Source organism: Zootoca vivipara, chromosome 13 (assembly GCF_963506605.1).
Source record: "Zootoca vivipara chromosome 13, rZooViv1.1, whole genome shotgun sequence".
Classification (NCBI taxonomy): Eukaryota; Metazoa; Chordata; class Lepidosauria; order Squamata; family Lacertidae; genus Zootoca; species Zootoca vivipara.
This window is the reverse complement of record NC_083288.1, coordinates 43,476,070-43,503,425: the sequence shown is the minus strand read 5'-3', so window position 1 is coordinate 43,503,425 and position 27,356 is coordinate 43,476,070. Positions and strand designations below refer to the sequence as shown.

The 27,356-nt window shown below is 40.0% G+C and overlaps 2 protein-coding genes across 2 annotated transcripts; both read left to right on the top strand.

Annotated features, from left to right (window-relative positions):
• Positions 1-8,147: 8,147 nt before the first annotated feature.
• LOC118078239 (vomeronasal type-2 receptor 26-like) lies at positions 8,148-15,682 on the top strand. The gene is made up of 5 exons (XM_060281308.1): positions 8,148-8,450; positions 8,891-9,529; positions 11,196-11,423; positions 13,590-13,716; positions 14,790-15,682. The coding sequence occupies exons 1-5, from the start codon at positions 8,148-8,150 to the stop codon at positions 15,680-15,682; spliced, it is 2,190 nt and encodes a 729-aa protein (XP_060137291.1).
• A 2,255-nt stretch (positions 15,683-17,937) lies between these two features.
• On the top strand, positions 17,938-26,271 carry LOC118078238 (vomeronasal type-2 receptor 26-like). The gene is made up of 5 exons (XM_035102011.2): positions 17,938-18,017; positions 19,167-19,458; positions 21,655-21,882; positions 22,901-23,027; positions 25,370-26,271. Exons 1-5 carry the CDS (start codon positions 17,938-17,940, stop codon positions 26,269-26,271), a joined length of 1,629 nt encoding a protein of 542 aa, XP_034957902.2.
• Positions 26,272-27,356: the final 1,085 nt, after the last annotated feature.

Here is a 27,356-nt window from a genome sequence, read left to right as displayed (position 1 = left end):
CGAGGAAGCCTATTCAGCATAAGGGAAAATCCCTTTAAAAAAGGGATAACTTGGCAGCTATGCAAATTGGCTGGATTTGAAGATTAGTTATCTGGCTCTGCCAATGAGCTTCTCAAAGGGCCATCTTCCAATCTTATCCTTAACCTCAACAGCATGCCATATGCATGCCTTGAATACTAATTAGGAGACACTAATTTGAAGCTTGACCTAAACAATGAAAGAAGGAAACTGACTAAAATGACAGAGCCTTGCCTCTCTCTTCTCCCTAATATTAGGTGCCCTGGAACACTTAGGTACTTATAATGATTTCAGAAGTGCTTGTTTAACTGTTTTCCACTGTATTCTGGAAAGCACTAGCCAGATGAGTTGATTATGGTGATTTTTATAATTACTGGGGAGATAATGACAACTGAATTATTATTTGTTTACTAGATTGTGAGCCATCAGTTTCAGAACTCTAGAAGTAAATATGTTTGACAGATTGTAGGTATTACATTTTAGCATCAAGATCTAAAATCATTGTGATGAAATAATTGCTACTCTCAAAGATACAAGGGGAACTTTCAGATCCATTGATTCTATTTCTTGGGAATTGGGACAATAAGGGTAGGGAAAGTTTTCCTACCCAGAGTGAGTGGACAATTTAATGTAGCATTGGGGAGATAATTCCATAAGCATTGCTGCATGTCCAAAGGGGGGGGGGATCACCTCTTCTCCCCTTGCACACTGTGTGTGTGTGTGTGTGTGTGTGTGTGTGTGTGTGTGTGTGTGTGTGTGTGTTATAGAAGGTGTGGGGAGCATACAGAGGCAGGAGAGGAGAAATATTCATTTTTTTCTGTTTTCAATAAATCGTGTCCTCCCTCAAAGAAGGCACGTGTTGCGGTGAGACCTGGCAACCAAACCCTTGTGTTGTGAGTGGGTACGATTGGATAGCCACAACACCTGATTGGTAGGTCCCTTGTTTCTGGGTTTAATCTGACCAATGGGATGCTAGCCAAATTATCAAGGGACCTATATATGCCAATGCACGTGACCCTGAGCTTTCTCTCTTGGTCAGTGCATCGGAACACCCGCCCACTGTTAGAATACTGGAGTGGAAAGCCCAGTATTCTTGTGATGCGGCTGTCCTCCGTGACAGAAGACAGCACACATTTTTATTAGTTGCAAAACTAATTTATTAAGAGACAGATGCAAGCTGCCATCTGTCCTCGGTCAAAAGCGAAAGCAAAGTGAGGAAGAAAGAACATCACATGACAGGAGTCGGGTTACATCCAGGCTCCTGCGTGGGAAAGAATACAATCACATAAAGTAAACAATAGTCACATGTTAGCACCTGTGCCATGTAGAGGATTTATGCTAACACCCACCTCTCCCTATATTTAGGGTTTGTGCGCTTGACCTTGCTATGCCGTCGTGTGTCGTCTGTTGTTGGGACAGGGGCATGGCAGGAATTTCCCCCACTTGGTTGATTGGGTGGTCCCATTTGGGTTTCGCTTGCTGCCTAGCAAATCGTCACAACTTGTAAGGTTGTGGATAGGCTCTGGTTCAGGTGATAGGGATGGGGGGGAGGATGCTCTCGCCATCCCTATGTGAAGGGGTATTCCGTTAAAGGACTCCAGGGACTCAATGGTTTGGTCAACCCTGCGAGGGGTTGTGCCTGTGCCAGAATCCAGGGGGACATCTGGTTGGTGGACATAGCATGTCCCCGGCTTTCCGCCATTCCAGGTGTTCACCCTTGGCTGACCTACAATAGAGATCTGAGTCAGTGCTACCTGCAACGGTGCAGGGAGCTAGTCGAACCAGAGACTATGCAACCACTCACTTACTGTAATCAATAAAGTTGTGGCCTAAATTCTGCCAAAAACCAAACCAAAAATTTGAGTCTTGTGTGAATTTATTTAAGGGGGAGGTTTAAAGGTCTAAACACGCAACAATTGTATTAATTGATGTGGGGTTCTGCAACAGTTTAAACCTGAGTGTACAAAGAAACTTACTCCAATGTGTGTTGTGCTAGCAAACTAACATAGTGTTTATTCCTCAGTCTTATCTGGGTAAGCTCCCATGGCACAGGGACTGTGGCTAACAATTCTTCAACCTATGGTGACCATGCTGTGCAGTGGTGGAGGAAGTCTCTCTGGCACCCTGCACGCCCTCGGTTGCTGGGGGTGAGGCAGCGGGCCATCTTGTCAGCCCCCAGGGTGGCACCCAGGGCGAGCCGTCCCCCCTCCCCTTTTTACACCTCTGATGCTATGTACACTTCAGCATCCTCTGGGCCAAATGGCTTTGTTTGATTGAAGTCATCCTTCTTCTCTGAACTCTTGTGACTTTGAAGAATCAGATGACAGGAAATCTTTCGTCATGCCCAATATGCCTGATTGTGTATATATATATATATATATTATTATTTTTTCTACTTTTCATCCCCTTGAACACTCACACAACCTTCCATGATATATTTATGACAGCAAACACTGAAACTAGCTTTGGCTCTCTATTAATACCAATAAAAGGGGGGAAAGCTCTCCAGCCGTCAAACAGCCCACACTGGGACTTCCGGTCTGCCGCGCTGGAATGGAGGTGCAGAAACCTCATACTCTGAGGTTTCTGGCATCGCGGGGGGGGGGGGGAATCCGTGGGGGCATGCGGATCCCCGTAAATACCCCTGGTTGTGCGTCCAGGGGGCAAATTTTGCCTGGCAGAGCTCCAGAAGCAACTCCTCAGCTGCCCGGGAAGCCCGCAAGAGCTCCTGAGAGTCAGCCGAATGGCAGTCGCAGGAGCCATTTTGGGCACCACCATCGTTACCTCCAAGAAGCGAAGCCCCGAGCCTTCATCCTGCAAGCGGTGGATTCTTCCTGAAAAAGTTATGATCTGGACGAAGTAAGTTGACATTAATTAATTCGGAATAAGAATTTGGTAGTGGGAGGCGGAGATTAAAAAGTCATCTCCCCCCGATTGAGTAATTAAAGAACGCAGTAAGCCTGGAAAACCCAGAAATACTGCAAAAAGAACTTTTTCCTGAGGCAGAGTAAAGGAAAAAGTAAGCTGTGTATTCATCTCTGCAAAAGACTGAGATTTAGCATGAGAAAAGCCCCCTGCGAGCCTGGAGTCGGGTCAAAGGAAGGATCAGTCAGTCTGCTGAATGAAGTCACAATACAATGGAATGCGTTTGGCTGAATGTGAGAGACTGAGAGCTGTAAACAGTGAAAGAGGATTTGTTTTGCTTCAAGGCTGCTCAGTATTGATTTTGAGGAAAAGAAGGAGTAAAGAGAGAGACCAAGTGGGACTAGATTTCTGTTTTTTTTTTACTCTTCATCTATATTGGACAAAAAAAACAACTTCACTGTCTGTCTGCACAAAGATGGAGGAGGTCTTAGACAAAGGACTAGGAGAGAAGGGTCCAGAGAGTGGACAGGAAGCCACACAGTGGGACTTAATATTGGTAACAATTTTGGAACTTACTAAGCAAGTGAGTATCTCCAAGCTTGATGTAAGCTTTTTGAGAGAGGAGACTGTGGATGCATTTGTTTCTGATTTTAAAACAGAGGAACTAATTGAAATTGAAAAAAACAGGAGAAGGGAGAAGAAAAAAGATTGGAGGATCAGGACTGCGCTGGTGTGACGTATGTAAAAAACCTAGAAGAGGAGAAAGACAATATTGAAGGACAATATGCTGAATTAATTGATTTAATTTCTGAGAAGAACACTGTTCTACTGGTGGGAGGGGTGGAACAGGGAGGAAAATTAGGAGAAAACACTGTTTCACTGGTGAGAGAAGTGAAACAGGAAAGGGTGAAAATAAAAAAAGCACCCCAAAAAAGAGGCTGGAAAAATCAGCACCCCGGTGGGAGAGGGGAGGATGCAAACAGTTGGGGGGCAGAAAGAGGATGATAATGTGCAAAGACATAAAGTGATGGGATTACAGAAGAGGAGGGCAAGAGTTCGGCAAAAGTTGGAATGGGACAGACTAGGGGTGGGTTGAGGAGATTTGGATTATTCGGTATTGATTGATATAATATGGTCTGACCTCGGAATGTATTAAGGATTGTATGAAGAACCTGGCTGACACATCTGGAGGCATCGACTTCAGGGAAGGGGGGGTGGGAACTTTGTTGTGAAGGTGGAAGTAAATGGGTAAAAGATTTGGATGTTAACTTTATATATTTTTGGGTAAGGGAAAGAGATTAGGGGTTAGATAATAGTAATTTTGGAGAGAGGATGTTAGTAAAAAAGAGGTTAAAGTATAAAGAGAATGGATAATAGCAATGAAGAAGTTTAAATTTAGAAAAAAGTATGTGAAGTTAGATTTGGAAAATGCAAGAACTATTTTAACAATAAGAACTCAAGAAGGGGAAATGAGGAAGTCTGAAGGGATTAGTTTAGAAGTTGTAGAATGATGTTAATGATTTTTCTTTTTCCTTTTGTCTTTTTGATTGTTGTATTTTTATTTTTTGTGCTTCTTTTTCTTTTTTCTGTATTTCTGTATTTCTTGTTAAAATCTAATAAAAATTATTTTTTTAAAACAACAACAACAGCCCACACTGGATCCTGAGCTAACAATGAAAAAATAGAAATAGATTAGGCTGCTTAGCCACTCCATCCACCACCCTGTCTTGTATAACCCTCCATTGGTCCTTCTATTCACCCTCTTCACATAGAAAGAGGACAAAATAGTTCTGAGACCTGTTGCAATATGATGGGTAAGCAGGGAATATTCTTTATTACACAGTTGCTTTCAAGATGCAACTTTAAAGGACACAATTTTAGTATATTATATTCCTGGGCTGTGGGTGGAGCTGGGTGATATAGACCACTGGATATTCATTGTTTTTAAATTATCACACAATGCATATATTTCCAGAAATTTGTATGAGATGTCCAGAAGATTACCATCCAAACAAGGACTATGATCACTGTGATGAAAGATACCAAATTTCCTAGCTTTTGATGAAACTTTGGCCATCATTTCAAAATTTTCATTTCAATACAAATGCATCTTAAGTCTTTCAATGTTATTAGAGTTTTATTTCCCAGACTTCCTGTGCACTGACATTGTTTGGATCTTTTCTATTACTGTTCTAAAGATCCAGAGAAAAACAGGAATGGTTAATATTACATAGGTCAGATGGCGTGACACTTTCAATGGTTGCCTATTAGACTAGCAAAAAAGACAGCTTTATGTTGTTTTTAACTGTTTAAAATTCTCTTTAATATTGTGTTTTAATATTAATGTTGTGTTTTATTCGTCGTAACCTGCCCTGGGACCTTAGGGTGAAGCACAGGTAATAAACAACAACAACATTTCATTCTTTTAAAATAACCAAAGTTCTTTCACAGAGTGAGTTTGGTTTGTTCACCAGCAAGATTTTTGCAGAAGAATTTCAAATCGGATCACCAGCATTCAAGAATTTTGCAGCTGTGGATTTCCCACTTTGACAGGGCAGGTTTGAGACCTGTTCCCACTCCATCACAGAAGTGAATGTCTTCCCTGTAATTATCTAAATCACTATACTCAATCGGCATGGCCTAATCTCCAGTGACTTTTCAGAAGGCAGATTGGAAAACAAAATTCAACACCTGAGTATGAAATGATTATAAGTACTCCAGTAATTCATAGACTGCTGAGTCAATTTTCCCCTTTCTTTGTACAAATAAGCAGGTTGCTGTTTTTCAATTGGCGTTCAAGCCATGCCATTGTAAGCCATGCTTCTATAATGCTGCTGAGGTTTATGATAAGGTGCATTCACATCCCTTTGAGTATTGCACTAGCAGAGTTTGTTGCCACCCAAGGCATCTTGATTAAATCAGGCGGATGAGAGTATTAATGCTAACATGAATGTTACAGACTGAAAGACTCAAGAGCGTCCATATTTTAGGGGGAGTTTTGCTCTCAGAATGGTGCTTCTTCTTCTTCTGCTGCTGCTGCTTTCAAATATGGTGTGCAAAGTTCAAAATGTGACTTGCTTGAGAAATAATGCTGTATATATTCCACATGAATGGCATGAGCGAGGTGATCTCCTCATTGGTGGAATGGCATCTCATATCCATTACATTTTCCCCCAACTTTTGTTCATCCAACACCCTGATCAGTCCTTTGCTAAAACTCCATTGTAAGTAAATGGTCTTTAATGTTATCTTACTGATTCTTTTATATTCATAAGATTGACTGTGAAATATTTCAAACAATAAGAATAGAAAGGCTTTTTTAAATGGATGGCTGGAAGGACACAATTGTTAATAAGACTATGAAATGATCAAAAAGTGAATATAGACTGTGACTATACTGGGGTTTGGACATTTCAAAACATGACATTTTTTGTGATCCAGTTTCTCTTTGTTCTGGTTATAAAGCATAGCTGCTAAGTTTTCGCATTTGAAGACGAAGGGATAGCTTTTAAAAACATTTAGTCATAGGTCAAACATTTAATTCTGCTTTCCGGGCTTAGCCACCTGTAGACTGTGTATCACATGTTGACCTCAGTCTAATTCAGTGTGAATGGAGGAGAGAGAAAAAATGAGGGAAAGAGAGAAGGCAGTGAGAAGAAGAAATTTGGTGGCAGAAAGAGAGGAAATGGAAGTGGGAGACCTATCGAACAAATCACTTTGGGGAAATAAGTCATTCTGTGATTAGATGCCCAAAATATCTGCACCACACACTTCAGATATGTCTTGACCAATTTGTGTGCTTTAAAAATAGCAGTCTATGGTGGATTCAGGTGTTGCAAAATTGTATTTGCTGTGGCCTTCATCTAAACAAATAAATGTAAAAATGAACAAATATTATTTTTCTTCTTGTGGTTGTTGTTTCATAGCCATTTCATCAGCCACCCTGACTTCTTCAATGGCTTACTTATTTGTTTTCGACAGATCCCCACACAACTTCATGCTTTTACTCTCTGGGATTTTTTCTTCCAATATTTTTAGATAAGCCTTTTCAAGTAGGGGCACCAAATCTCTGGAATGCCTGCCCTATGAAGACCCACCTGCTCTTAACACCTTGTTGCCTTTAGATGCCAGACAAAAATGGTTATTTATAAGATCTACATCTGAAAAGAAGTTATCAAAATATTGAACCATAATTGTTCTGAATATTAAAATCTGCATCAGCAGTCGTCCACGAAGTATTATATTTGCAAATTTTGAATACTTTCTGCTCAGTTTTCTTCCAAATCCTGCACATAATCTGGAATTTTCAACAGAAACAGCATGCTTTTACTAGTCTCTGAACTCATCCTTGGATATTTATATTTCCTTAATTACTGATTGTCATAAATTATTACTGCCCCACATTATACACACACACACACACACACACACACACACACACACACACACACACACACACACATTTCCCCATAGCCAGTTTTTGAATACCATAGGTTCTCTATCTCATATAGGTTCTTTATTCCATATGTTAATCAGCAGTTACACTTTTGTATAATAATGAATGGCATACCACCAAATCATTCCCAGAGTAGACCTACATAAATAGAGTAACTTGTCAACTGATCTGAGGTTTTCTACAATTAAGTGGTTTATGGGAACACAAATGATAATAGAACACTCTTTTTATTGTGCAATAACTTATGATTTATTTATTTATTTTTAAAGTGTTATTTTCACACACACACGCAAGCTGATCCTTACATGAGTTGTTGGATTGGGCCAGGTTGGGATGCAATCAAAAGTGTTCCCATTAGTGCTACCAACCTGTCGAATCTGGCTGCTGCCACATGCCTCCTCAAGAGGTAAAAGGTAGAAATAATGGTGCTGTGAGTACAGTTCCATCACATGTATCACTGTTGCAAAAATGCGAGATGGTCATGAAGTGTTGGTATCAAAGACCCTTAATAATTAATACTGAAAATGAAATCTCTGTTCAATCTATGTGAGATATTAACAATCTGATTTGGCATGAATACAGTTCTTATTCTGAATATACATAATTACATGAAGCCCAAATCTAAATGCACAATTCAGGCAATAGTAACCGCAATAGATTTTTTTTCTGTTTTCCAGTAAGGAAAGTATCAGCTAATTATCAGTTTGGTTGTTTGTGCCTTATCCTCATAGTCAGGCAGTTGAAACAATCATATTTACAGTAGAGTGGGTGAATATTGTGCTAAAATGATTTTGTGTACTAGTGACCAATGATTTGCAGTGTGGTGACAAAGTTTTACCAGCATATCCTGGCCCTGGTGTTTGCCGTTGATGAGGTCAATGAGAACCCCAAGATCTTACCCAATGTCACTCTCGGATTCCACATCTATGACAGTTACTCCAATCCAAAAATGGCCTACCGTACTACTCTGGACCTGCTCTTCAAAGCACATCAATTTGTCCCCAACTACAAATGTGACACTCAGGAAAATGCAATAGGAGTCATTGAGGGATTAAGCTCTGATATCTCCTCATGCATGACAGACATCTTAGGTCTTTACAAGATTCCACAGGTAGGATCTGAGCATGAGCGCCATGGCAATGTCTCTTTACCTCTGCCATAAATCTCTTCCCATTAGGAATTTGGTATAAAATGGAAATGACTGTATGAGATATAATTCGGGTATTCAAAAGGATAAGGCGGCGGGAGGGGGGAGGAGATTCTAAAAACCATGTAATGATGAGAATTTATGTAAGGTAATGGAGCAAATATTTAAAGGAAAGTTATACCAAGACAGAGTATGTGTGAATAATAATAATAATAATAATAATAATAATAATAATAATAATAATATCACTCTTCAAGGATCTCAGGTAAGTCCATAAGATAAAAATACAAGATAAAAGTACAAAATAAATAGTTAAAACAAAACAGTAACAATAACTTCCTTCCAACAAACCCATTTAAAAGTCCATAGAATATAAATCAGCTTATCCTTTTTTTCTTTTTCAGATTTCATATGGTTCGTTTGAACCAGAAGTGAATTATCAACTCAAGCTCCCTTCATTTTATCGCATGGTCCCCAATGAAGCCCTTCAGTATCAAGGAATTGTCCAGTTATTGCTACATTTCAGATGGAAATGGGTTGGGCTCATCACTCCAGATAATGAAAGTGGAGAACGATTCTTGAAGGCCATGGAGCTAATGTTTTCCAAGAATCAGATATGTTCAGCATACGCTGAAAGAGTTCAATACAATCTGCACTTCTCTGGCAGCATACTTGATATGGCATCTGAAACAGGGATTGTATTACCCCCTTTCCTGAAGAGCAAAGCCAATGCAGTTGTTATATATGGAGAAAGAGCAGCTATTATGTGGTTGGGAGTAGCTCTAAGGATAGCCAGGATGTTTCAGATGATAGTTCCTCAATACAAAGAGGTCTCTACAGCAAAAGTATGGATTACGACAGCCCAAATTGATTTCACATTAAACATATTTCAAAAACGATTGCACACTGATATACAAATTTTCCATGGTGCGATCTCCTTTGCAATTCATTCTAAAGAGCTGCAGAACTTCCAAGAATTTCTTTCGAACGTAAATCCTTCCTGGGAAGATGGAGATGGTTTTATCAAAGATTTCTGGGAACAGGTATTCAGTTGTATGCTTTCAAACAGCAGGGAGTCACCAGGCATTGATGAAACATGTAATGGAGAGGAGGCTCTGGAGAACATTCCGTCTCCTTATTTTGAAATGAGCATGACCGGCCACAGCTACAGTATCTATAATGCTGTCTATGCTCTAGCACACGCTTTACATATCATGTACTCAGCTAGAGTCAAGCACAGGACAATGGAGTACAAGAGCAGAGTATCTCCTCAGAATGTGGAAGCCTGGCAGGTATTGCTTCCAGTTTCCATGTACTGTAATCCTCCAGTGTCACATGTAACCCTGCTTGGGCAAGTTCTGGAATTTAGCCCCTTTACGTCAAAAATAAAATTTAAGTTGTTGTTGTTGTTTAGTCGTTTAGTCGTGTTCGAATCTTCGTGACCCCATGGACCATAGCACGCCAGGCACTCCTGTCTTCCACTGCCTCCCGCAGTTTGGTCAAACTCATGTTCGTAGCTTCGAGAACACTGTCCAACCATCTCGTCCTCTGTCGTCCCCTTCTCCTAGTGCCCTCCATCTTTCCCAACATCAAGGTCTTTTCCAAGGATTCTTCTCTTCTCATGAGGTGGCCAAAGTATTGGAGCCTCAGCTTCACGATCTGTCCTTCCAGTGAGCACTCAGGGCTGATTTCCTTAAGAATGGATAGGTTTGATCTTCTTGCAGTCCATGGGACTCTCAAGAGTCTCCTCCAGCACCATGATTCAAAAGCATCAATTCTTCGGCGATCAGCCTTCTTTATGGTCCAGCTCTCACTTCCATACATCACTACTGGGAAAACCATAGCTTTAACTATACGGACCTTTGTAGGCAAGGTGATGTCTCTGCTTTTTAAGATGCTGTCTAGGTTTGTCATTGCTTTTCTCCCAAGAAGCAGGCGTCTTTTAATTTCGTGACTGCTGTCACCATCTACAGTGATCAAGGAGCCCAAGAAAGTAAAATCTCTCACTGCCTCCATTTCTTCCCCTTCTATTTGCCAGGAGGTGATGGGACCAGTGGCCATGATCTTGGTTTTTTTGATGTTGAGCTTCAGACCATATTTTGCGCTCTCCTCTTTCACCCTCATTAAAAGGTTCTTTAATTCCTCCTCACTTTCTGCCATCAAGGTTGTGTCATCCGCATATCTGAGGTTGTTGATATTTCTAAAATTTAAGTAATTCTGTTTATTGAAAAGGGGAGTATTTTGTAACAAGACATTAAATCAACATTAGTTGTCACATATATTATTATTATTATTATTATTATTATTATTATTATTATTATTATATCCCACCCATCTGGCTGGGTTTCCCCAGCCTCTCTGGGCGGCTTCCAACAAAATATTAAAAATACATCAAAACATCAGTCATTAAAAACTTCCCTAAACAGGACTGCCTTCAGATGTCTTCTAAAAGTCAGATAGTTGTTTATTTCTTTGACATCTGATGTGAGGGCATTTCACAGGGTGGGCATCACAACCGAGAAGGCCCTCTGCCTGGTTCCCTGTAACTTCGCTTACACTAGCAGCAGGCATTTAAAAGTTGTTGAATTTACACTGTGCCATAATTTGCCACTCTCATCTTCCATCTGCTTCCAGAAGTTGGATGCCTTCCATTAGTCTAATTGAGAATAAGTCTATATAGAACTTTTTATTTCCCTGTTTTCCTTCTAGCTCCATGCTTTTCTTCAGAGGATCTCATTCAACAACAGTGCCGGAGATGAAATTACATTAAATGAACATGGGGAACTGGCATCTGGTTTTGATATTAGAAACTTGGTCACGTTCCCAAATCAATCCTACGCTAGGGTCAAAGTGGGAAGTCTGGATCCACAGGCTCCTTCTGGAAAAGAGCTCATCATCGATGGGGGCAGAATCCAATGGATAAGAGACCTGACTCAGGTGGAAAATAGCTGTGCAGTCTTCCAAAGGCCAACATTATTAGTCATTCAATGAAACAGAAGGGCAAGAGGTGTAAAAACAAAACAAAAGGAACATTCCTTCGCATAATACATTATTTAATTTGAAATTCACTGGAATACGATTCCATTCAAATGTATGACCATAGCTGTGATTTTGTCTTAGGCCTGCCATTAAATTCAGAGTAGCAAGTACTACCGTGTTTCTCCAAAAATAAGACACCGTCTTATATTTATTTTTCCTCAAAAAAACAACAACACGGTGGCTTATTTTCAGGGGATGTCTTTATTATTATTATTATTAAGTATGGTACAGTTTAACCTACACGGTTAAACTGCCTATCACTATGGCTTATTTTCGGGGTATGGCTTATTTTCGCCAGAAACACGGTAAACAGAGGTGGTTTCAAGCACATGGGATCTCGTGCCTGCGTCAATACCAGCCTTAAAAATGTTTATATATATATATATATATATATATATATATATATATATATATATATATATACACACACACACACACACACACACACACACACACACACACATACATACATCTGTTCCAACTGATATTTTATTAAGATTATTTTATTGCAATTTGTTCCATTTTTAAAATATCATTTTTAGGCTGCAGGTTATTGGCTGTGTGAGGTCCCCCCCCCAATAGACTTCTAATTTGCACTTATTGTACAAATTAGAGTTGGCTGTTCACTATTGTGTGGCTGAACTTTCATTGCACATGATATTGAAACTGATTCTCTCCCCCCCCTGAAATTTCTGTAAATCGTCTTGAGGGCATGGTCCTTTCAGGCATACCAAAAGTAATACAGTGGTACCTCTACTTACGAATTTAATGCGTTCCGAACGCACATTCGTAAGTCGAAAAAAATTGTAAGTCGAATCCCATAGGAATGCATTGGGAGAAAAAATTCGTAAGTCGAAGCAACCCTATCTAAAAATTCGTAAGTAGAAAAAATCCTATCTAAACCACATCCAAGATGGCGGACGGAGCTCCGTTCGTAAGTAGAAACATTCGTAAGTAGAGTTATTCGTAAGTAAAGGTACCACTGTAGAGGTAAAAAAGCTATGACAACAAAAAGAAGGCATTTTTGCTTATCAGCAGGAAAGAAAGAAAGAAAGAAAGAAAGAAAGAAAGAAAGAAAGAAAGAAAGAAAGAAAGAAAGAACGATAAAAACTGTACCATCCAGAGAAGGCATCTCAGACTAAGATGGAGCAGTGGTTGTCAGAAAACAGATGATGTTGCTTGCAATAGCTTTCTTTGGAAACCTCTGGGGCAAGTCTCTAGTTAGTGGCATTTGTTTGAAAGTCTAAGCTAGTTCTGCTTTTGGATGGACTAAATATGGACCTTCTAATCTTTTTTGTTTTTGTGATGCTCAGTACAGAAATTATTCCTCTCACAGGATGTGCCACTTCTACACTTATGAACCTCATATTATGTATCACTAGCCTTCTAATTTACTAAGATGCTATAGGATGAAATCCCTATATATTTTTCAATACCATTTCTCCCCCTGGAAAGCTAGAAGATGAGTAAGCTGTGTTACTTTGTCTTAGATGAGAGCATGGATATAATGGACATAATTTAAACCTGGTGGAATAGAGAGAAACTGGATAAAAAAATTTTATTAGGGACTAAGGGCATTCTAGGGGTGACATCACTCTGTAAGTCAAAGAGGACAAAGTTTTAAAGAGCAAATCCCCAAAATAGCAGTGTACTTATAGAATTGTTGTGGGTGGTTATACAAAGACCTAAGAGTGATTTAATAGTAGTATCTCCTATCTTACTCCTGAGCAAAATGCCTATGGTGAACTTGAGATGGAGAACAAAATCCAGAATGCATAAAAAAGGAAACTGTGGTAATGGGTGACTTCCATTATTCTCACATAGATTGGAACATCATATACCCAGCTGCGACAAGGAAGTAAAATGTCTAGATAACCTGAATGACTTTGTCCCAGTTGGTCATAAAATTCACAAGTTGGGAGAGTGTGCAGTCAGTTTCTGTTTACAGGCTTCCTATTTGCATCTGGTTGGTCAATGTGAGGACAGCATGCTGGACGAGCTGGGCCTCTGGTCTGATCCTGCAGGGCTCTTATGTTCTTACGCTTCTCTCATATCTTTGCAAAGGTGCCACCCCTTTCGGTGTGTAATGATTACTGTCCTCCTGGTCATAGGAAGAAAAAGAAGGAGGGGAAGAAATTTTGCTGCTATGATTGTGCTCCATGTCCAGATGGGATGTTCTCAAATGAGAAGGGTAAGACAAGCCATGCTGAGATATTCCAAATGACACACTTTATCGCAGTAAACTCTAAGAGGCCAAGTCATCAAGTGTGTGTGTGTGTGTGTGTGTGTGTGTGTGTGTGTGTGTGTGTGTGTTAAAACAAAGAATTCTTTCACATTTATATAACATGCATGAGGAGCCTATCTTTTGAAATATGGGCAACACATTTTAGCACCAAGAGCTAAGACAGGCATCCCCAAACTGCAGCCCTCCAGATGCTTTGGCCTACAACTCCCATGATCCCTAGCTAACAGGACCAGTGGTCAGGGAAGATGGGAATTGTAGTCCAAAACATCTGGAGGGCCGAAGTTTGGGGGTGCCTGATCTAAGATCATTCCAATGAAAGAATGGATGTTTCCAAACAAGAAGGGTAGGACCTGTTCTGTTAAAATATTTTAAAGCATAGCATTTCACATGTGCATATATCATCCATCATCTTCAGATACATCTTTAGAAAGGATGGCCATGTTAACATCAAGATATAAAACCATTCAGATGAATGGAACTTCTTTCAAAACTATTAAAGGAACTTGCAGATACAGTAGCAATCCTTGGTTCCCAGATAGTACGAATCAGGTAGGAAAAAACTCTCAAGCTGTCAAGCAAATATTGGAGTAATACATCTTACCCTGTCCTCAATAAAAAGCCATCAGACCCGCTCATACGGTGGCCTGGGTAGGCAGGTACTGAGCTAACAATGTAAGAAAGATCAGGACAAAAGGGGCATGCTTGTAAGCCACTCTATTCGTCACAATCTACTCCTGTTTTGTACAGCACTTGGCTGGTCCTTCTTTTAATCCCTTCCACATAGGCTGGGCACCAAGTAGTTCTGCCCCCTGCTGTGATATGATGGGGAAACGGAACATGCTTTATTAAGCAGATATGCAGTCATTTTCATATCATTGCTTTTAAAATTAAGTGTAAATGATAGAATTTGTATGCATCGTATTTCTGGTATGTTTGTAGGACTGAAAATGAACTGGGTGAAAATGAACCACTAGGATAATCCTTGCTTTTAAATTGTCACACATTGCAACCTTTTTCAGAGACTTGTATCCATTGCCCAGAAGACCAGCATTCAAACAAGGACCACAATCACTGCATCCCTAAAATCTCAAATTTCCTAGCCTTTGATGACACTTTGGCTATTGTTTCAACTTCCTCTGCACTTCTATTGTCTCTGGCCACAGCTCTGGTGCTGGGCATCTTCATTAAGCACCGGGACACTGCCATAGTCAAAGCCAACAACAGAAGTCTAACCTACATTCTCCTCACCTCCCTCCTCTTGTGTTTCCTCTGCTCTTTGCTACTCATTGGAATGCCTAATGAGGCAACTTGCCTTCTCCGACAAACAAGTTTTGGCACCATATTCTCTGTGGCCCTCTCCAGCATCTTGGCCAAAACCATTTCTGTTGTTTTGGCATTCATGGCTACCAAACCAGGATCCAGCATGAGGAATTGGATGGGGAAGAGACTGACTTGTTCCATTGTAGTTTCCTGCTCCATTGTTCAAGTAGGGATCTGCATTCTCTGGCTGGCAACCTCTCCCCCATTCCCAGATTTGGACATGCACTCAATGACTGAGCAAATTATACTGTTATGTAATGAAGGATCCGTCACCATGTTCTATTCTGTTCTGGGCTACATGGGCTTCCTGGCCATTGTCAGCTTCAATGTGGCCTTCCTAGCCAGAAAATTGCCTGACAGTTTCAATGAAGCCAAGTTTATCACCTTCAGCATGCTGGTCTTTTGCAGTGTTTGGCTCTCCTTTGTTCCAACTTACTTAAGCACTAGAGGAAAATACATGGTGGCAGTGGAGATTTTCTCAATCTTGGCTTCCAGTTCTGGTTTACTGGGCTGCATCTTTTTCCCAAAATGTTACATAATTTTGGTGAAGCCTGAGCTCAACAACAGAGAACATCTTATACGAAGAAAGTAATAAATAAATTGATGAGTTTGTGTTTTCAACAATATTTTTAATATCTATATAGGACCATAAAAGAAGTATAAATGAATCGGGAGTATTAAACTATTTCAGTTATGTTGTTGCTTTGGAGGGTTGGGGTTGATTTACATAACAGTCTGTAGTGCCTATGAGAGAAAAGTTCACAGGAGTAAAGTTCAACAAAGGATATTTAAATTTACGTAAGAAATAGGAACCTGAGAACTCTGTTACCCTTCTAAATGAGTGAGACGCTGATTGATGGAGTAGACCTAAAGCATTTAAGTAAAGGTGGTAGATGGAGTTTTTCAGATAGTTAATGTTGATATTACAGTGGATGCTCGTGCATCATTTCTTATGCATGAATAAAGATTTGACTATTGATTTCTTGTTATTCTCTAGAATACATAGGTGATTTTTACATAGATATTTGAAGGCAAGAAAAAACCAACTCAGAGTAACCCTTCCCATCCATTTTAGAGGGTAGGATTGCTTATGTATTTTATTTCCACAATATCTATGCCACTTAACAGTATGGTCTCTCAGTGGTTTATAGGAAAGTTGAAGAAGACACAATAAAGATAAAAACAGTTAATAGTAACCAGAAAAGTTGCCTTAAATTGTTATTGAAATTAGAAGGTTTATCACTGGGCTCTGGTTTTTCAAGAGAGAGTGGGGCTGTCTGATCTCAGCTGGGAAAAAGTTCCATAGAATTGGCCCACAATATCGAATGTATGTCTCCTGCATGATATCAGCTACTTACATCTTGGCCATGGAGGATCACTGACTGCGGGTTTCCCCAAATATCACAGCTATGTGGCAACTATATAAGTAAGCGGAGGGTCCTTAAGTTCAATCAATCAATCAATCAATCAAACTTTTAATGTGCCAACCAATGGCACCACCCAAAACATCAACAGGCACTAAATGTACAAAAACTACAACCTAATGTTATAGAAATCTTTGTTACAACGACAGATAAAATAGAGGATAGTCACATATGGATTGTGTAAGTTAGATCTCTGAGTCCCCTTTACAATTAACAGTTAATTTATCTAAATTATTCACTCTCATCGTCCTCAGGAAAGAGCTGGGAGTAGGACTTGCCTCAGCAAAAGAACTCATAGACAAGTTATTTATATGTTCTACAATATAAGAGTTGGTCGTGTGTATTTTGCTTACTTAAAAACAACACCTGATGTTAAAATGTTTCTATTATTTTCTGTAAACCTAACACAATAAAAATGTTAAGTATTTTCATCCTACACCCTTACTATCATGCACAGGATTTCCCCCCTCATTTCCCCCCCAAGGTTGAATGACTAATGCAAAACACTGGGCGTCCGATTGATTTTAATTCAGACAGAGGAATAGGGGTGTTTGAAGATGTAACAGACTGCCCTGAATACCGCCTTTCTTAGACATTTTTTAACAGGTGTTGGTTGTCCACTTATCTGGGATATTTTAGCAGTGGATATCCCATAAAGGATTGGTCTAGATTTCAGAAGTATTCTGAAATACTTATGGACTCTGGGGTTCTATGCTTGGACAAGAATGTTTACTTCACTAGTTCAGTAACGGATGATTTGTCGTGAATAAAGAAACACTGCAGAAGTGATTGTACCTCTTGTAATCATCAAAATCACCATAATCAATTCATCTGGGAAAAGCTCCGATGGATTCCTAGAAGGCCACAGAAAAACAACAAGCCCTTCTGAAATCATTACAAGTACCTGTGCTTCACAGAGAGATAAGATTAGGGACAAGAGAGAGGTAGAGCTCTGTCATCTTGATCTATTTGCATCTTTCCACAAGATGGGTCAAACTTCAAATCAGTATTTCCAAATTAGCATTCAGGGCTTCCTTATGAAATGCTGTTATGGATAAGATGGAAGGATGTCCCTTTGAGAATGTGTTGGCAGAGTCAGATGCCACCCAAGTCATCTTATTCAAATCAGGCTGGTGTTAATAATATGTCCGTGATGTAAGAACAGCCCTGCTGGGCCAAGTCAAAAGCCCAGCATCTACTCCAGCATTCTGTTCTAGAAATGGACAACTAGTTGATGTTGTAAACTGAGAAATAGAGGAGTACCATGTGTGGAGGGAAGGTGGCAATCAGGATGTTTGTGTTGTTTCTGTTTTTGCTGCTCTTAAACATGTTGCATGAAGTGCATACTGTTAAATGCAACATAAATAACCCTGTACATATTCCACATGAGTGGTATCAGCCAGGCGATCTCCTTATCGGTGGGATGGTATCTCATATCCATTACGTTTTCACCAAAGTTTTGTTCAACAAGCATCCTTCTCAGGACTTCATTAACATTCCATAGTAAGGAAACGGAACCTACATTTACATTTAGTGATTATTTCTATTTGTAAAATTGTCTGAAAATTGCTTTGAGGAAATTTAAACAGGAAATATGAAGGAACAGATAGGTGGGTGGGTGGACATTAACTATTGGTAATAAAATTAAATACTCAAACACTTAGAAGGTATCTAAACTGGCAACTGGGCATGTGGAAAGAGAAAGCTTTTTTGTTCCATTATTATTATTATTATTATTATTATTATTATTATTATTATTATTATACGTAGACACAGAGTCTTTCCTGTGCATGGGGTAGCTTTGTACTGCATCTACATATCCTCACATTCAGATATACATTTGCATGCAGAGAGTTGTCACTAGTCAGATAATACTGAGCTTGATGGACATAGTATATTTTTTTCTCCTGTTCCTTTTACGTTCATTTATCCCTAGGTTTCAAAATGCTAGATGCTAAAGATTCACAGAGATTTTATGGAGCATGAAGAATAGATGGGGATATAAATCAACCTGCACTGAAGGTTGATATGTCTGCATGGGAAAGAGTAGATACAGAGAAGAATAACCTGTGCTGAATTTCCTTTGAGCACTAGACTGATACTCTTAGGGTTGCTGATGTCATTTGCTACTTCCTTCTTCTTCATGCTTGACTTGACATCTTCCATGTGTCTCCTCCTGAGATGCAAGAGCAAGCATGGCTAGTTGCTTTCTTCGCCTTAGTTCCTAAGAATGAGGATCTTTTCTACCAAGCATGTTTCTGTGCAATAAGCATAGCTTATTTTCCTAAACTCTGTGTCACTGTGACTATATCCAACATTGCTTTAGTATTAAGTTCAACTTACGCTGATGCATTTGAAGGCCATCTTTCACCAGATGAAGTCTTTCCAGGTTCAGGAACACTTAGAAAGAGGCTAAGTTCAAAAATCTATAACACACTCCTATAATACAGACTGTGTTTTGGTTAAAACTGTAGAGTGATAAAAGGTGGCCACACATGTCTTTCTATCCAACAGACTAAGCTAAAGATGAGATTTGCATCTTGTACAAAGTCCATATGGTCAAGCAGTTGAATTTCTTAGATCCTGAGTAGATGAAAACTGTGGTAGAATATTTTTGTACACTCATGAAATAGCACGTCACTTTATTTGCAGTGTTTTGACCAAGTTCTACCAGCACATCCTGGCCTTGGTGTTTGCTGTTGATGAGATCAACGAGAATCCCAAGATGTTGCCCAATGTCACTCTTGGGTTCCACATCTATGACAGCTACTCTGATTCAAGGATGACTTATCGGACCACCCTGGACCTGCTCTTTAAATCTTATCACTTTATACCTAACTACAAATGTGGCATTCAGAAAAATGTAATAGGAATCATCGGAGGCCTGAGCTCTGAAACTTCCAGATCCATGGCAGACATCTTAGGTCTTTACAAGATTCCACAGGTAGGATTGTAGATTGTGGGCAGTGGAGATTTCTCCTAAAGTGCCCCATTGCCTAATTCACTTGCTTCCTCTTTCCAGTAGACCTTTGATAATTCATAAGAATGATGTGGTTCCATGGGGGTAAATGAAAAGCAGCTGAAACATGTGGAATTGATTGGGAGGGTATAATGTGGTATCCAGAGATGTGAATGAGGTTGCAAAGACTGATCTGGTTCTCTGGCAGTATCACCAAAAGACATGTGAGGAATGCTCTTAAACAGGGCAGTCTCGAGCAGGTCGGGCGCCCTGGCGCTGAGGGACGGAGATCGCTCCGGTGCCCCCGCCCTCACAGCACGCAGTATGGCTTCCGTGCGGCTTCGCCGTGCAGCACCCCCCACTGGCCCGGCGCCCTGGCACCCCGCACCACCGGGATTCTACCTAGAGCCGGCCCTACTCATAAAGATTCTCATTTCCTTTGGGTGTGTGTTGTCATGCTCTCCCATCACAGTCATCCCTTTTAGTTTCACATTGCCAGTAAAAGGAATATTAAACCAAATCTCTTCATCATCATCACTATCTACGAACTTCTGGCAGTCCGCATAGTCTTCCCAGAGATGAGAGCCCCACTGCCTTCCCTCTGCTCGTTCAGGCACCATGGTTGCAAAGACTGTGTATTTAGTACTTGTAATGGAGACTTGCTCCAAATGTGATAAGAATAAATATCTAGAGTACAACAACTTGACAACTAAGATTGTGAGTGTGTGTTTTTCAAAGGATGGTGATTCTTCTTTAAAAAAGGCATGTTTGCACTATAAGAAAAAAGCAACAAATAAAAGTAATGATTCTGAACTCCTCTTTCCACTCTAAAATGTCTGGATTTCTCTCCATCCACCCAGATTTCATACGGTTCATTTGAACCACCTGTGTATAATAAAAAAATGTTCCCTTCCTTTTACCGTATGATTCCCAATGAAGCCCTTCAGTATGAGGGAATTATCAAGTTACTACTGTACTTCAAATGGAAATGGGTTGGGCTTATCGTTGAAGATGATGAAGGTGGAGAATATTTCTTGCAGACACTGGAGCCAATGCTTTCCAAAAACGGAATCTGTTCAGCATTCACAGAAAGAGTTCAAAAATATGAGCAGGTTTCCAGTAGCATACTTGAAATGATAAAACACAAACATAATGCATTGCCAATTTTTATGCAGAGCAATGCCAATGCAGTTGTTATATATGGAGAAAGTGCATCTATTAAATGGCTTGGAAAGTTTATATTGGCAGTCAAGCTAATTTGTTCGATAATTCCTCAATATAAGAAGAGGTTCTTCACAGTAAAAGTGTGGATAACAACAGCCCAAATTGATTTCACACTGTACTCTATTCAAAAGATTATTGACAATGATATACAAATGTTTCATGGCGCTATCTCCTTCACAATTCACTCGAAAGAGATTCAAGACTTCCAAGAATTTATAAAGATTGTAAATCCTACTTGGGCAATAGAAGATGGTTTCATTAAGGATTTATGGGAAAATGTATTTCTTTGTTCAATTTCAACCTCCACTAAGTCTACGTTTTTTGATAAAACATGTACCGGAGAGGAGATGTTAGCTAATCTTCCTGCGCCTCTTTTTGAAATGAGCATGACCGGCCACAGCTACAGTATCTATAATGCTGTCTATGCTTTGGCACATGCCTTACTTACTATGTACTCAGCTAGAGCCAGCCACAGAAGAATGGAGGATGGAGGTAGATGGTTTTCTCAGGCCACGGAACCATGGCAGGTAATGCTTCCTCAATGACAAAATTCAATTGTCATATCATAAAGAACAGTGGTGAGAAATATCTTATCTATCATGTGATCGACCACAAAATCTTTAGATATCATGAGCACCCAGTTCTTGTCTTGCTTATCTTCTCAAATTTCTCTCTTCCTTGCCAGAGGCTTATGTCACACAACCATAATGGTTATAACCTTATTCCTCCTATAGAGGACATTTTTTAAGTTCTATTTGCAGCGCTTTCAGTTGTTGAGTTTTCACTGATTCACAAGTTCCCATGGAATCTCTGCCCCTGAAAGCCAGATACCTGCATTGTGAATGGCAAATGTTCTTTGACTGAAGAAAAGAAGTAAAATCTATCTCATAAAGCTATTATAACCATTTTAATGAGAGCATGACAACATATTTTAGATTCCTTTCTCTTTCCATCTAGCTGTACTCATTCCTCCAGAGGATATCATTCAATAACAGTGCTGGGGATGAAATTAAATTTAGTGAACATGGAGAATTAGCTGCTGGATTTGATATTACAAACTTAGTGACTTTCCCAAATAGATCATATTTCAGGATGAAAGTGGGGAGGTTGAATCCTCAGGCTCCTCTTGGCAAAGAATTCACTATCAAAGAGGACCAAATTGAATGGCACAAAGACTTGACTCAGGTGGGAAAATAACCCCATTGTATCCCATATGCTCCACATTCATGGTCATTCTACAAAACGGGTGGGCAATAGATGTGAAGAAATCAAAATAATTCCTTAGTATAATGCACATTTGTATTTGTATTTATTTTGAATATCGTATTGTGTGGGCAGCTTACAGAAAATGTTTTTTAAAGGTTTGCTATGTGGAGGGTGAACATTTGATTTGAGACAAGCCACCATTTGAAGGACTGGTTTCTCCCATGTGAACATTCACACCCCTTAAGATCAGCACTGTGGGTCCTGCAGACCCTTAAAATTAGTTACATACACAAATCCACTAAGGACATGATATATTTTTAGTGGTGACTCCTAAATTATGGAACTCTCTCCCTTGAGACATCCACTTTCATTGCTGGCCTGAATAATGGTTTGAAGCCCCCCTGTGTTACAGTCGGCTGTTAATTAAAATAAATTCAATGATGCTGCTACTATTTAAACAATAGCAGCAGCAGCAGCAGCAGCAACAACAACAACAACAACAACAGCAACAACAACAACATTGTAATTGTGACTCACTGGTTGCACTTGGTGTTTTGTATGGTATTAGTTTATTAAATGTTATTTTTTATTTTTTATATGTTTGTGAGCCATCAAAAGACAGTATTGCCTGATAGCAACCAACTCCTAGGGCCGCCCCCCATTCCTAGCCAACCCCAAAGTCGAAGGGCATTCCCATTCAAATAGTGTGCGTGGACTGCGTCATGTGATTGATTATGCAAGGCAGGGTTTACCAGTGCCCCCACAATATTTTATTCAAGTTGTCACCTCCTACCTGATAGGGTACTCTTCTCACCAAAAAGCTGCCCCTTAAAAAACCAACAACAACTCAAACCCCACCCTTTTTTCAACATTGCAAAAGAAAGTTAACAGGAGTTATCTGTTACCATTGCTAACAGGCAATCTGTTTTTGTGCCATTATTTTTTTTTTGCTAAATACTAAATATTAACTTTCAACTATTCCTGTATCTTTGAATAGGTGCCACCCCTTTCAGTTTGTAATGACATCTGCCATCCTGGTTACAGGAAGAAAAAGAAGGAAGGGAAGAAGTTTTGCTGCTATGATTGTGCTCTGTGTCCAGATGGGATGGTATCAGATTTGAAGGGTAGCATATGCTATGTTATGATATACCAAACTATTACTGAAGTAAAATTTGAGAAGTGCTTTTGCAAGTTAGTTATAATCAGCTTTGTGGGGTTTCTTAAATTGTGGTATTATGCATTATTCTCAATTTTCACATAGAAATACTTTTATTTGAGAGTTTCTGTTAATCTTATTGGAACACACCTGGGGGGCACACACAGCCCCTGGAATGAGACAAACCTCGCTGGGCATCTTCCTTGTGAAACACAGCTCAGGACGTACATAAATCTTCCCGGCATGCTTCCAGCGACACATACCAGAAGACTATGTGCAGAAGGGGAAGAAATGGAGGCAGTGAGCGATTTTACTTTATTGGGTTCCATGATCACTGCAAATGGTGACAGCAGTCACGAAATTAAAAGATGCCTGCTTCTTGGGAGATGGGAGAAAAGCAATGACAAACCTAGACAGGATCTTAAAAAGCAGAGACATCACCTTGCTGAAAAAGGTCCATATAGTTAAAGCTATGGTTTTCCCAGTAGTGATGTATGGAAGTGAGAGCTGGACCATGATTGCCAAAGAATTGATGCTTTTGAATTATGGTGCTGGAGGAGACTCTTGAGAGTCCCATGGACTGCAAGAAGATCAAACCTATCCATTCTGAAGGAAATCAGCCCTGAGTGCTCACTGGAAGGACAGATCGTGAAGCTGAGGCTCCAATACTTTGGCCACCTCATGAGAAGAGAAGAATCCTTGGAAAAGACCCTGATGTTGGGAAAGATTGAGGGCACTAGGAGAAGGGGACGACAGAGGACAAGATGGTTGGACAGTGTTCTTGAATCTACGAACATGAGTCTGACCAAACTGCGGGAGGCAGTGGAAGACAGGAGTACCTGGCGTGCTCTGGTCCATGGGGTCACGAAGAGTCGGACATGACTAAACAACTAAATAACAACAATCATACATGTGCACTAGGGCGGTTCATAAAAAACTCTTTTTTGAAAGTGCCTGCTCCAAAGGTCTTATCTTACTACACTAGGGATTATGTAGTTATATCTGCAATTCCATGCATATCAGTTAATATCTTGACCCTGCCCCACTGAATTGAAATTTCAGTCTTCACGACTTAGGAAAATGGCCAAGTAAATGGGTATTTTCGTGGAGGAGGGTCAATATATTAACTGATATGCATGAAATTGCAGATATAGCTATATAATCCATAGTAATATAAGACCTTTGGAGCAGGCATTTTTTAAAAAAAGAGTTTTTATGAACTGCCCTACTGAACACCCAATGCTTTTCAGTGGATAAGGATGCTCTGGTGATTAAGAATCACCTTCCCCCCCTTACTTTTAACCCTTGCCCTCTTCCTTTCTGTGAGTTCTGGCTGCAGAAGTGAAATCCTCAGCACTTCTTTCTTAAAGAGACAGACACAAGATTTCAAGGCAGAGCTGTTAAAGTAGAGAAAAATATAATCCAATATGACAAAGATATTGAATACCCCACTGATTGTTGGTATTGTGTGGCATTTATTGGGTGAGCAATTGAAAGCGCTCATAGCACTCGGTCTGTGTGGGAGTTGAAGATTGGGTTGAAAGGAATGCTGCACTCCCCATTGTGTTGCTGTGATTGTTGGCTGAAAACAGTTTGATTAAGGCTTTTATTATAGTATATGTTTATATGATATTTTGCGTTCGTATATTCATTGTGTACATGTCCTTCGCTAAGACCCAAAGCCCATTCAGTGGTGGGGCAGCTGTAAACCTGGCTGAATGGAAAACAAGTTTTCAAAACAGAGTTCTGTGCCAGGTTGCCAGGTCATTATACTGAGCAGAATGGTATTAGAGTGCAGCCCAAGTTCCACCCCCTCTGGTTCTGGCCATGTCTCCAAACACCAATTTGGGAGTTGAGATTGACACCAGCCTTGGTTCAGTCAGCTTCATTTCAGCTGGCTGAGCACTGGCTGACCCATGATGAGCAAGTTATACTGGTGTATTTTCAGCTAAACTGGAGTTGGGGACTGAGCCCAACTGAAATGGAAATCAGGCAGCTGAAGCAGAGATCTGCTCCATCCTAAACTGCTCATCAAGGCATATCTTGCCATTGGATTGTCTCCTTAATAGCTATTGAAGGATCTCCACTAAAAACAATATCATTTAGTGTTGTTGGGTTTTTTTTTTATAAAAAAAAATATATCATACATGTCATATTTTTGAAGCAATTGGGCAGAAAGGGTTGTGGGGTTTTTTTTTTTTTTTAAAGTTTCCCTAGTGAATATATTAGTTTGGGTGGAAATGTAATAAGGCAACAGTTAGGAACAATATTGGTTGCTTTCAAATTCTCATTCATTATGTGCCTTTTCAGAGATGGAAACTTGTGCCAGTTGCCCGGAATATCAGTATCCAAACAAAGGGAAGGATGAATGTACTCCTAAGACTCCAGACTTCCTAGCTTTTGAAGACACTTTGGGCATAGCTTTAATTGTATCTGCACTTTTCTTCTCTGTGGTCACAGCTCTGGTGCTGGGCATCTTCATTAAACACCGGGGCACTGCCATAGTCAAAGCCAACAACAGAAGCCTAACCTACATTCTCCTCATCATGCTCCTCTTGTGTTTTCTCTGTTCTTTGCTGTTCATCGGAATGCCTAATGATACAACCTGCCTTCTCCGACAAACTGCTTTTGGCATCATCTTCTCTGTGGCCCTCTCCAGCATCCTGGCCAAAACCATCTCTGTTGTTTTAGCATTCATGGCAACTAAACCAGGATCAAGAATGAGGAAATGGGTGGGCAAAAGATTGGCTTATTCTATTGTTTTGTCCTGCTCCAGTGTTCAGATAGGGATCTGTGCTCTGTGGCTGGCAATCGCTCCTCCATTCCCAGATTTAGACATGTACTCAATGACTGAGAAAATTGTATTGTTATGCAATGAAGGCTCAGTCCTCATGTTCTACTGTGTCTTGGGCTATTTGGGCTTCATGGCCATTATCAGTTTCACTGTTGCCTTCTTAGCCCGGAAGTTACCAGACACTTTTAACGAAGCCAAGTTCATCACCTTCAGCATGTTGGTCTTTTGTAGTGTTTGGCTCTCCTTTATTCCAACTTACCTGAGCACCAGAGGAAAATACATGGTGGCTGTGGAGATTTTCTCCATCTTGGCTTCCAGTGCTGGGATACTGTGCTGTATATTTTCCCCCAAATGCTACATTATCATGTTGAAGCCCAAGCTGAACACCAGGAAGCATCTAATACAAAGAAAAAATTAAAGAACAGCAGAATTTGCGGTTTCAAGTATGTTATTGATATTCTATATAGGTACAAAAGATGGAAATGAAATAAACCATTTGAAGGAATGAAATAATTTCAGGCATTTTGGTTTCATATTTTTGGTAAAATGATTGTATTTTATTTTAGAGGGTTTTTTAGAGCTGGTGGGAGAAAAGTTCACCATAAGGTATGAGGTTCAGCAAATAACATATACATAGGAAATAGGAACCTGCCTGAACAAAATTCCACTGTCCTTCTGATTTAGGAATAGGCTGAGAGGTTCAGTAGAAATAAAGTAAAGGAGCAGGTCAAGTTTTCAGCAACTTCCACCTGGTTTTATAGTGGAGACAGTAGTATAATTCCATATGCTCAAAATAAATATTTAACTAGATATATTATAACTATTGATTTCTGGTTATTCTACTGCATATATTGGTATTGATATTTACATGTATGTTTCAAAGACAGATTTCATCTCATATTTGTCTCCAAGGAGCTCAAGGTGGCGTTCATAGTCCCCCCTCCCCCGTTTAACCCCCACAGCAACTTTGTGAGGCTGAGAGGCAGTGACTGGTCCAAGGTCAGCCAGTGAGTTTCATGGTTGAGTAGAGATTTGAACCATGGGCTCCCAGGCCTTAGTTCAAGCATCCCCAAACTTCGGCCCTCCAGATGTTTTGGCCTACAATTCCCATCTTCCCCGACCACTGGTCCTGTTAGCTAGGGATCATGGGAGTTGTAGGCCAAAACATCTGGAGGGCCACAGTTTGGGGATGCTTGCCTTAGTTCAACACTTTAACCACTCCATCACATTGGCTTCCTAGTTATCACAAAGGAAGGCTATCTTAATATTCAAGCCTTAGCTATCATCTTTCACTCCAGCCTTGGGGCATTTACCTCAGACATCCATCATTAACCAACATTCCTGAGTGATCTTATTTCTCCCAACTGCTGATTAACTCCCCTGTCAAAATGAATTCACCTGATCCAGTCCTCACATTTTTATTAAATTTTATTAAATTTCCAATTTAAATATCTAATTATACAAATTATGCAAATATCAATTAAACAATTAATCCAAATCCTC

Bases quoted from the DNA above. Each gene is read 5' to 3' on its own strand.
- LOC118078239 (XM_060281308.1), top strand. From the start codon at position 8,148: ATGATTTGCAGTGTGGTGACAAAGTTTTACCAGCATATCCTGGCCCTG. The intron at 9,530-11,195 runs GTATTCAGTTGT...TTTTCCTTCTAG, and splicing joins TCAAAGATTTCTGGGAACAG to CTCCATGCTTTTCTTCAGAG. The intron at 13,717-14,789 runs GTAAGACAAGCC...AACCTTTTTCAG, and splicing joins GATGTTCTCAAATGAGAAGG to AGACTTGTATCCATTGCCCA.
- LOC118078238 (XM_035102011.2), top strand. From the start codon at position 17,938: ATGGTATCTCATATCCATTACGTTTTCACCAAAGTTTTGTTCAACAAG. The intron at 19,459-21,654 runs GTAGGATTGTAG...CTTTCCATCTAG, and splicing joins GTCTTTACAAGATTCCACAG to CTGTACTCATTCCTCCAGAG. The intron at 21,883-22,900 runs GTGGGAAAATAA...ATCTTTGAATAG, and splicing joins GGCACAAAGACTTGACTCAG to GTGCCACCCCTTTCAGTTTG.